Source organism: Melanaphis sacchari, unplaced genomic scaffold (genome assembly GCF_002803265.2).
Source record: "Melanaphis sacchari strain LSU unplaced genomic scaffold, SCAv2.0 Contig7_pilon_pilon, whole genome shotgun sequence".
NCBI classification, from domain to species: Eukaryota; Metazoa; Arthropoda; class Insecta; order Hemiptera; family Aphididae; genus Melanaphis; species Melanaphis sacchari.
In genome coordinates this window covers 2,392,097-2,404,617 of record NW_020271560.1, presented here as the reverse complement: position 1 = coordinate 2,404,617, position 12,521 = coordinate 2,392,097, and the positions used below count along the sequence as shown (strand labels likewise).

Sequence of the window (12,521 nt, the reverse complement as noted above, 5' to 3'; positions counted from 1 at the left end):
TTCATATTTTCTTTCGTACGATTTTTCTCATCCTAAAGTCGTCAAAGATATTATTGAATTTTCTTCTATCTTTGGTTTTATATATACGGTATAATATTCGTTAGCGTTCTCTTTGTGTTGTCGCAGTAGATATATTGGACGACGACGTCGTACCAATAACTCTGTCATCGTTTCATTTTTTTTTCACATAATGTTTCTTCGAGTAAATTTTCTCGAGTTACATCCGAGGCAATCGATTTCTGTGGACAATGTCTGAAATAAAATTGTCCATCACTTAACGATTGCTATATGTTTATAGAATTTTCTCTACACCGTCATCGATGTGGTTGTTTTATTGTACAATATACAAAGACTTTTAGATATAGTTTTCCGATTTAATTAATATTATGATGAAATACACATTTAATATTAGTCGAAACAATAAGGATATTGTATTAATCCGGTATACTATTTATAAATAGGCGGAATGACTTTTAGTGAAAACTCAACGTCACTATGTGAAGTCTCATCACCATCGTATTATAGATAAATAATATCGAAGTTAAATGAATGCACAGATACAATGGTTTGCGTTGTTAATTATTATTTAAATGAATTTTAGGTGCTTATGTGTCTTATATTTTAATATGTTATACTATGTAATATGTGTTATTGTATAAATCACAATAGTGTGTTGTGATAAATTTGAAATTTTTTATAATATCTCTAGTAAATAATTGAACAACTATAATATTTTATGACCATAAACTAACTTAATACTGTGAACTGTGAAATTATTGACATTTAGACATATTGTTTTCTATTCAATAAAAAAAGGGTTTTTTTTTTATCTGTAAATGCTTTTATCAGAAATCAGAAGTAATTTCTGTTATTTTTCTCAATCAACCATTTTTTGCATTAAAAACAAAAAAAAAAAAAAAAACAATGGATAGCTATAAAAAAATAATCTTGTTTTACATCTAGCTTTTCTAAATTTTTAATATTAAAATGGTGAAAGTTTTATTTTCTAAAATCCGCAGATGTTATAATAAGCAACGAGTGCATAAAACAATCTGTATATGAATAAATAATTAATTAAAGATTTACGAAAATATTCACGGCCTTGAAAGCAATCACAAGTAATAATCCAATAAAAATTTATTTTCAAAACTTAGTCATATTTCAAAGTCAAACCGAAACATATTTTGCTTTCACAAAAAAAAAAAATAAATAAATAAATGATAATGACGTGATGTGTTATAGAAGTTTAATATTTTTATCATAGTATGTCTATACAGTATTATACTATCATTGATATTAATCATATTTTTGTTGTTTTTGTTAACAAATAATGAACTATATGTAAACTTGTATTTACAAATAGAATATGCTCAAAAATAAAATTATATGAATGATATAATAAAATAAGTAACTTAGTCTTTACATTTTATATTTGATTTTTTAATTTATTTCGTTTTATTGTTTCAATATTATTATTATTATTAATAATATTATTTTTTTTTAATTATAAGGATTAATAGCTTTAGTTACAACACCATCTTATTTTAAGTCTCCTCGGGGGATTTCCAGGTATTAACTCAAAGTTAAGTACTAAAATTTGAATATTTGAGTGATTTTCTAGACATAAATGACAAAAACATCTTAAGTTTGTTTTAAAATTTTAAGCCATATTTCAATAAAGTATATTTATTAGTAGTATTAAAGTTCACTTCAAAATAATATAAGTCATATAATAACTAACATAATAATATAAATATTCTTTCGTGATATTTATAACGCATTATTTTTTTTTTCTTTTTTTAGGATCCATAATTTTTTTTAAATTAAATATTTATATTTAATTAGATACACTATATATATTATATGAATTAACTGATTGGTTTTAAGAGTCTTTGAAAATGATAAAAGTAATTCAAACACCTGAGTTTGGCAGTTTATTTATCACTTTTGTAGATGAAATGTACTTTGGTTTTATATAATCTGTCCCGGAAGTTTTTTAATTAACTAACAGTAAAACTTAATATATTCTATTTTTATTTAAAATTACAATATTTATTTATTCCTTGGTAAAGCAAAGCTATAATCAATTTAATAAAAAATATTTTTAATTTTTCTGAAAGTTTTCTAAAATTTAAAAGAATATAGCACATCCAGTGATTTGTTTAAAGCTTGAGTTAAAAATTATGATTATTAGTATCATTTCAGTTTCAAAATAATAATAAATTGCTAAAAAATATAAAAGGAAATACAGTGAAACCTCTATATAGTGGACAGCCACGGGGAATTAAAAATTGTCCATTATAGAGAGTTGTCCACTATTGAGAAAACCTCTACTTAGTGGACATTTGCAAAAAATTACTAAATGTCCACTATAGGGAGACACTAAAGGAAATTGCAGGTTATATGTACACTGTATATGAACATATACATTGGAATATTAATATTTATTATTTATTATGTATGTATATTATAATATAAATATGTATGTTTATGTATGTATATTTAATGTATGTATGTATGTATTAAAAAAATATGTAGTATAAAAATGCTTATAAAAATGTTTAATGATTATGTAAAATTAAAAAAATCTGTAATTTTTTTTTGTGTAAATTTTTTTTGCTCTTCAAAATGAATTTGTAAATTGGCTACCATTGATAATGCGATTTCATCTTCTTTATTTTTAAAATATGTTTTTAAATTATTTATTGTTTTCCAAACTTCTTCAAACGTTGGATTGTATATCAAATCGTCTTTATCTTCTTCTTCTTGTTCTTCGAGTTGTTCGGTTTCTTTTTCACTAAAATTGTCTAGATTACAATTGATTATATCTGATATGATTAATGTATTGTCTTTTGTAAGGATATTATTATCTATAGAAACATAGTCCTCAATTTCGATAGTACTCGGTACAAGTTCTGAGAATAAGTCCAAATTTGCAACATTGTCATTTTCCATTACATATTCTGCTGTATCGAACGAAAAAAATCCCGACTTTTTAAAACAATTTTTGACTGTCTCTGGTTTTATATTTTTTAATGCGGACTTTATCCAAAAAATTGCATCAAAAACGTTTATAGATTTGTTTTCTACATTCTGATCAACTCTAGATAAAATATGACGAAGTAATCGTTGGCGATAATGAACTTTAAAATTTTTAATAATTCCTTGATCTAGTGGTTGGCAAATCGAAGTCGTATTTGGAGGTAGGAATATTAGTTTTATATTTTTTAAGTTTAATGTATCAGGATGTGAGCTAGCGTTATCTAGAAATAAAATAATTTTTCTATTTTCCATCTCCATTTTTCTGTTAAAACACATTAGCCAATCTGTCATTAAATCTCGATTCATCCATGCCTTACGGTTAGCTTTCCAATTAACACCTAACGTTGATACATTTACACTTTTGAAACAACGTGGTTTTAGTGATTTTCCTATTATTAACGGAGTTTCAAATTCCCCGATCATATTTACACATAGTAAAACAGTTAATCGATCTTTAGCTATTTTACCTCCACGACAAATTTCGTTTTTTAAACACAATGTTTTATCAGGAAGTGCTCGAAAAAATAAACCTGTTTCATCACAATTGAATATATTTTTTGGTTCATAATCTGAAATTAATGTTTTCAATTTTTCTAACCACTTTTCTACGACACTTGTATCAACAGAGTTACCTTCACCACATATATTTTTAAAAGAAATGTTATGACGTTCTCGGAATTTTTGAAGCCAACCATTTGAAGCTTTAAAATTTTCTAGACCTACCTCATTTGCAACTTCTCGTGCTTTCTCTTGGAGCAATGGTCCAGAAACAGGTAAATTATATGAACGGGCTCTACAGAACCATTCATGTAACTTTATCTACAAGTGCTCCATCCAATGTCTTCGAAAATTTTCTCCTCATATCTTCATTGCCGTTCTCAGCGTAATATTTTTTCAAATTACACGCATCTTGTAAAATTTTATTTACCTGTATTTTTCATTAAATGATTTTTAGATAAATTAAAACAAAATATGTATGTGTTTAAATGAAATATTTAAATTTACCTGTGACTTGCTTATGCAAAATCGTTCTGCTAAAACACGAACACTTAGATTTTCTGTTTCCTTGGTTTTAATAATATTTAATTTTTCTTCTAAGTTCAATCTTTTTCTTTTATTATTATTCATTTTAACGCAGGTACGTGTTTACACAATGTGCTGCACACAACTAACGACCGAACGGCGAACACATAACCGAACCATTAGTAATTCTTCGATTAGGAAAACCATTGAGATAAGATAAAATATGAACGAATATATAACAGATAAATATAGTATTTTTATTAAACGTTTTCGAAATGTACATGTATTGTGTCCATTTATGAGAGGTAATTTTTAATTTGGTACCAGTTTATTGTGTCCACGTCCACTATTAGGAGCGTCCACTACTAAGAAGTTATAACTCCTATTATGCGCATACATTTTTGCCGGGGAATTTAGAAGTGTCCACTATTGGGAAGGGTCCACTATTGAGAGGTGTCCATTAATAGAGGTTTCACTGTACATTAATATTTGTATCTTTTCTTAGTAAGCTCTATGATTAACTCGTTTTTTTTCAAAAATGCTAGGCCCTCTGCATTGAGGTAATATTAATATTATTATCTAATTAACAAACTATTATCAGCTTTTATTTAAAATCATAGAATAAATTGTATAAAATATTATTCTTATTTGAATGTATTGTATTTTGATTACAGTGGGATAGAATAAATTATTTTTTTGTAAGCACTTCTCTATAGTTCTTTTGTTGGATGTTTAATGGGAACATTTTTGATACATTTTTGACTAACTATTTATTATTGATTTATGTGGTAAATTATTTAAAATATTTTATTTTTATTTAAATTACTTAATAATAATTCGAGTTTATCTTTATTATAAATTATCTAAAAAACAGAAAAATAGTTATTAAATAAAATTGAGTCTTATCCAGAGATATTCAGGTATCATTTACTATTTAATATTATATGCATGTTGTCATTTAGAAATTCATGTTTTTGTATTTACCAAAAATTTCAATAAATAATATTAAATAAAACATTTCATGGAAATTAAATTTTATAACGGAGCTATTAATTATTGTTAAAATAAAAATAATTATTTCAAATAGGATACCAAAAAACATATCAAATGCAATTTTTTATGTTGAAAGTTATTAAATAACTATCAGAATCAAAAAGCTAAAACAGTGTGTATTAAAAAAATCAATACTAATACTACGTATATATTAAAACTTATAGGTAATGTACATTTTTACTAAGTTATATAATCTATGTAACGTAAAATAATTATAACAGAATAAAAACGTAGTTGTAAATCCTAAGTATCTTAAGATTTTTATGATTAAGAACAAGTTGACTTGATAAATTTTTAGTTAACTTTCTCAACTTTATGAGGGAGAAGTTTTAAATGTCCTTAGAAATATCAAATTTATGTTATCACATACTATCATTTAAATCCATTGAAATAAAATGTTCTAGAAGAAGTAAATGAGGTACTTAAAATATTTTTGAAATTCGGAGCTCCCAGTATTTCAAAATTTTACTACGGCTGAAAATGTTTAACTACTACTATTGAAGATACGTTAGTTACATGGTATCTATGTAAATTATACAGGGAATTTTGTATCGCCCATAATTTTAAAAAAAGGTATATTATGGTGTATTAAAAATTATCTAAAAAATATATTTAATTAAGTTATTTAATATTGAACTTAAATAGCGGTGATGAAAAAATAACAACAAATAAAAACATGCTAAAAACAGTTTTTAAATAAAAACAAAGATAAAAACCATTTATCGGCTGTTGACTATATTAACAGTGATTCGTTTGTGCTTAGTACTGTCTACAAACAAAAATTACATATGCAACCCTTATGAAAATAAAAATGACATTTATAAATACAGATATGAAATTTTTCAAGAACAACAAATAGCTGCTAAAAAAAACCATTCAAGCAAACAATAAAAAAAAAAAAAATGTAAAATGACTGAAATTGAGAACAATGTTATAGTAAACGTTAAAGAAGATCGTAGACCATTAGATATTAAAAGATTTAGATTACAAAAAAAAAAAAATAAATATTATTAAATTGACACACGTTTTTGGTAGTTAAAAATCATGTTTAAGTAAAAATTTAGAAAATAAAATGAAAATGAAGCTATACTACTGGACGAAGTATCTACCTAATTAAGTTTTAGTATTAAAAAAACATCAGATTAACATTCACGTTTTGGTAAGAAATATATCAAAAATAAACCATTAATATATCAAGGCAGACACATTTAGAACAAGGTAGTTACAAAAAAAAAAAAAATATCATGAAGTTTAAAACGCCACGAAAATCTATTAATAATAATAAATAATATTTTATTATTTTATTTTATTTTATTTATTTATTTTTTTTTAATTTTTTTTTTAATATGTATTCTCAACAAATAATTGTTTACATTACACTAAATAATAAACTGTGTTTAATTGTGAATATTCATATAATCATATGATCAGTTCATTTTATAATAATTATTGTGATAAAATTATTTATATTAATAATTCTAATTTTAATTTATTGATTATATAAAATAAATTATAATAATATATTATTTATATACAAAAAATATTCATTATTCAATAGAATTAGTATTTAATAAAAATAATATACAATGTTTAAAAATGAATAACTTTAAATAAATAATGTAGGTGTATGAATACGTATATAGGTTAGGTTATAATTCATAATGTTATTCTCTATAATGTTTATAATTATAATTACTGATATATCCATTATAATCTTCTGACCTTAAAAAATCCAGCTATTTTTATGAAATATAAACTATTTCATATTTTATTCCCAAACGTTTAGTATCATTGAAAGAGACAAATTTTTAACACAATGTTTAATAATGTTACATTAAAATAGTTTTATTATTTGGAAACTAAATATTATGCTCGTTGTTTAATGAATGAATGAGTCAAAAATTTAATAATGAATTCGCTATAAAAGTACGTCGTAGAATATAAATTGACAAAATATGACAACACTTGAGAAATTGCTTATTTCCCGAGTGAACTTTAAAATATGATTTAAATTTCCTATTATTCTATGTAATTTGTTTATAAAACAATACAATTACCAACTGTTACAACCTTGTTAAAAATATCTCAAAAATTTATACATGCATTGCAATTTACAATTATGTTAACATCTTGTAAATGTTTACTGTAGGCTTAAGCTTTTTAGTTTTTTTTATTCAATAAATTACAATATTTTACATAAATATTATTTTATACATAACTAAAAAACTGTAACGATTTTTATAATTAAATTAAAATATAATACATTTTTTCCAATACGCTAATAAATGACTATATGTAGATACAATAAAAACCGAAAACTGTATAATATACAATAAAACTACTTATCTGGTATTTTACATTGAATTTTATAATAAAAAAAAAAAAAAATAATAATAATGATAAACTGATAAATTTAATTCGTAAAGTTGTTTCATTTACAATACATTTTTATTAAACAACAATATTACTTTAAATAAATATCTTTAAAGTTAACTTAGTCAACTAAATATAATAACACTAATTAAATCTCTACCACTGTAGATAATTCTACTGTTCAAATAATTTTATAAATAAAAACGTATTTTTATTATTTTATTTGAAAACAATATAGTGATACGCTAAACAAAAAAATAAATAAATTATTACTTTCTAGAATTTTAAATTATTTAAATCAAACTATTTATATAATCAATTTTAATGTTTTTGTTTGTTTTGCCTCACAAAGTTTCTTATAACAATTTTTTTGAAATAAAGTTTTTATATTTACTGAAATTTAATCTTACCAAACCAGTTAACTATTATAATATGCATTAGACTAATTCAAAATACAAATAGTAGATAAATATTTTGAGAATCCGATAATTCGTAAACTTAAAATACTGGAATATTTTATGAACAGTATGATACGTATTATATTTATGGTATAGTTAAAGTTTGTCATTTGTCTTATTTCTGCTCTAAATAATCTAGATTTCCTATAAAAACAAGAAAGTAATTAATTACACTAGAGGTATAATATTATATTGATACAGTTAAGACTTAAGAATAATAAAATTATTAATTATTGTCATATTCTAATTTATAGTATTCTATGCAGTGCTTTATAAATTGTTAATTCAACACTAAAATATACTTATACGAGAAACGATTTATTAAAAATGTTTTTGTATTTTTATAATAATTATTTAATTTTCTATCATCAAAAAATTCATCAACAAATATTAATATTTTATGAATGCAATCAGGTCTGTCTTTATTTACCATCTGTATGACGGAATTAGATGCAAAGCCATAATTTTTAAGTTAACTGCATAATATTATACTAATCGTTTATATTTTAATTAAAAAAATTAAAAACTCAAATAAATGTAATGTATTTATTTATTCATAAATCAAAACTTAAGTTAATTGTTGATTGTTACAAATGATTTAAAATCCAAACGCGATCCATACATAAGCCAAATTAAGTCATAGGATTGAATACATTAATACTATTACGATTTATCTTAGTACTTTTTAACTGTGGTAAATATGTATTATATTTCGGAGTAGTTTAAATTAGTAAAGGATTTTTAAATTAATATGGAGGGATTTTGTGTCCTGATTTAAAATTATCTTTTAACTAAAATACATTATTATTGCAAAACTACATACTAGACTTACTTCCCTCCCCCGTATCTACCACTGTTTTAAATAATAATTAAATACCATAATATGCATAAAAACACTTGAATATTATGAACGTTATTCAACGTTTATTGATGGGGAGGCTACCAATCGACCAATTCTATCTTGAAACAATTGTTCTTTAAAATGTTATATGCCTACATAAAAAAATAATAAAAAAATACATAATTAAAAAGGTATAATCCGATGTAATATATTATATTTGTATTACAAATTATCCACTTATACGCAGATAACACAAAGTGTAACAGTAAAATATTATTATTTCCTTCTTGAACAGAAAAACGCGTCCGAAACGATTTTATATAATAAATAGACAACCGTCGTGTATTTATAGGTAACGTATCTGATATAAGTATATACATAATATAGTCACAGACACTAGAGTATATCTTTCATTCGTTCTATCCCTATTTCCTTTCTCTTACTCACTCACTTACTCACTCTTTCTCTCTTTATTTATATGTATATGTTTCTATATCTTTCTTTTCCGCCTGTTTTCTCACAAAAACCGGGAGGAGCGACATTAGCATAAGTATGCATTATAATAATATATATAATATGTACATTTTACATATATACTTTTAAACTATGTGCGTGTGAAACAAAATTTTGATAGGTATACTTTCGTTTGTCACCCGTTCTCCACTTTACAGATTGCTACCGTCGATCGGTCGCACTTAAATATTAGAATGTAAATGGTTTGGCAAATCGATAAGGCACCCAGAGGCTTTTGAGTGGGGGGGGGGTATACCAAAGGGGTTGGGTGGTGGTTGGGTTTGGCGACAGCAAAGATAACGAAAGCCGCTGTAAATGCCGCCACTGAATTGGCATAGCTAATGAAACGGAACGCAGTTTGGCGTTGTCATGGGATTGGAGAGAGGGGGCGTATCGGTACAGATATTATTATAAATTATAATGTAGGTAAATTTCGCTTAACCTTATCCTTTACTTACTTCGTACGTTGCCACATCGTTTTTACTGCACGAAACCACAATATATTAGAACAAACCTCATGCATAAACACCACACACCCACGTGCGCGAACCCGCTTATAAAATAAATATTTTATACATTATATTTTATAATTGTATTATTATTATTAATACCATCGTGGTTACAGTGTGTGACGTTTATAACCTGTGTTTATGACAAATATCTACTTACAACGAAGACGTCAGTATGATATTCAAAACTCAGTTAAGATCGACCAAAAACGAGAACCGAATTCGGTACTCAATAGCGACGGTGTGCGAGTAAAATACTTTTATCGAGGCGATAAAAATAAAAGAAACGAGCTTGAGTTCGGACATGACGGGCTAAAATCGGGTAAACTTTTAATGGGCGTTAAGTTTCCACCTCCGTATACCACCACATCGATCCTATATACACGCACACACTGGTTCGTGGACCACCACTTCAGGTTCTGCGTGTATAAAATGTGTGTGTGTGTGTGTACGTGCAGGCAAACACCATTTTTTCTCCTGCCTCTAATGGAAACGGTGAAATGACTTTCCATTCCGCAATACACTTTTTCCGCCAATGCCCCAGATGTTTCAATTTTTCCGATAATAAGCACTTGCCCTCACTCTGTATCTATGCCCAATCACTCTCTCTCTCTCTCTCTCTCTCTTTCTCTCTCATTCTATCACCAACTGTTTCATTCGTTCAGTCATTAGTAATGACTCATTACTATTACCTAATCTCATATCATACAAACTACATCCATATAAACAATATTAAGCATAAACTATATTTCGCCGATACAAACCTACCCACCACCACAATATTGATTATCGTACTACATCAATAAATAAATATTTGATAAAACACCAAAATTTAATCAAAATATTATCGTTAACTTATCATACCCGTAGTAATCGCGTATATTTTACTAATTAAAGGACATGCAATAATAATATAAAAATAATATTACTTATTATAGTATGATATTCATGAAAATTATAAATTTTAAAATGATAGCACGTATTAATTATGTTAAATTAAAAAAAAAAAAAATATTTGTTAAAAAAAAAAAATGAACGTCTATATTAATTGTTATTATATTCTGCTTACTGTTTTAGTAATTCAAATAAAACAATAAATATGTGATCAATATTATGATGAATAAATATAATTTTCGAAAATACTCTCATTTTAAATACAATTAGCTGCAGCATGTAATTAAAATTAAAATTTGATGACATCCTAACGTTTAAGGTAATGAAGCAAACATCACTTGATATTATTATAAATCAAAGTATTTTATGTAAATAAACAATTAAAAGAGTTAAAAAAAACATATGTTAAGATAAAAAAGAACATTTTACAGCAATGGAAAAATAATAATTTTTAATTATATTATAAAAAAAATAATATAAAATATTTATTAGGTTCAAAAATTCAATAATATATCAAGAGGGATGTCAGCACACTGTTTGTTTACTCTTTCTGGCTCACGGGTAATATAAACAATATGCATTTACGCAGAATCATATTTTATAGTTGTTGAGTAATTCTAAAGTAAAATTACTCATTACAAAAATTATAGAGAATAATATTATTTAGGATATAAAATACCGATTTGTTTAAATATTGTCTCAAGACAATTTTAAACATAATTTAAGCTTATAATTTTTATGTTTTTTTTATTTTGAAAGTTGAATACGAAGTCAAAGAATAATAAAATTAAACCCTCAAAAATATTACCCATATTAGTTTTTTTAATATCTGTTTTCACTTTATGAATACTTAAAAACATTTAAAAAATGATTCTGCGTAAATGCGTTTTTTTCTAGGTATGTTTAGCGTGGGCCAGAAAGGGAAAACAAACAGTGCGCTGACATCCTTTTAATAGATTACATAATATTATGTATTAATGTCAGTGGCATAATAAGAAGGATCACAGATTGCAGGGACACCTGGACCCATTCACTTTGAGGACCTAAAGTAATATTATGTTTTTCTTTTAATAATTTATTATACGCTATTACTATTATTTTAATTTTAATAATTCACAGTTATTATAAAATTTTGAATTAATAAAATATGTAATCCTATTTTTAAATAATGTATAAAATAATTTTAGTAAGATTCCGAAATTAACATTTTTAAAATAAGCCACTGATTTTAATGACTAATGAGTAAAAATATAACAGTATTCTTTAATGAGAGTTAATAAACAATTAATGCACATATGATTAACGAGTTATGTATAACGTCTTAAAAGAACACAAGTCCATTTACTTGTAAAATTATAAATTGAAATTCAATTATCCAGTTTACCTAATTATTAATATTTTAAACATATTATTTTTCATATTTTATTATATTTTAAACAATTCGTTATTAAACTATTTAGAATTTAGAATTTTTTTTTTTAAATTATTTGTTTAATTAAATTAATGTACTGACAGAAAGTTATTATTGTTAATATTTCAACAATAACATTTTAAATTAAATGTATTTCAAAATATATATTTCCCAATTGTGTAACCTATATTACAAGTATTATTTAAAATAAAACTGTAATTATCGTATTATTCTTTTAATATTTAGCTAAGCTAAATATTAACTTATCTTTATGTGATAACAAATTACGTTTAAATTCAAATGTTATTTGGAGTGCATATATCCACCCGTCATTAATAAATATTACCTATTCAATGCGATTGACGATCCCATTCAAATCAAAAGGAATTGATAATAAATAAAAT

At 24.6% G+C, this 12,521-nt stretch overlaps 1 protein-coding gene across 1 annotated transcript; it reads right to left on the bottom strand.

Moving 5' to 3' along the window:
• Positions 1 to 2,056: 2,056 nt before the first annotated feature.
• On the bottom strand, positions 2,057 to 4,170 carry LOC112601607 (tigger transposable element-derived protein 6-like). The gene is made up of 4 exons (XM_025349314.1): positions 4,048 to 4,170; positions 3,091 to 3,861; positions 2,719 to 2,991; positions 2,057 to 2,077 (listed from the first exon to the last, which is right to left on the bottom strand). Exons 1-4 carry the CDS (start codon positions 4,168 to 4,170, stop codon positions 2,057 to 2,059), a joined length of 1,188 nt encoding a protein of 395 aa, XP_025205099.1.
• Positions 4,171 to 12,521: the final 8,351 nt, after the last annotated feature.

Bases quoted from the DNA above. Each gene is read 5' to 3' on its own strand.
- LOC112601607 (XM_025349314.1), bottom strand. From the start codon at position 4,170: ATGAATAATAATAAAAGAAAAAGATTGAACTTAGAAGAAAAATTAAAT. The intron at 3,862-4,047 runs GTAAATTTAAAT...GAGCACTTGTAG, and splicing joins TTTGCATAAGCAAGTCACAG to ATAAAGTTACATGAATGGTT. The intron at 2,078-2,718 runs GTTTGGAAAACA...AATTGATTATAG, and splicing joins ACAATCCAACGTTTGAAGAA to CTTTGCTTTACCAAGGAATA.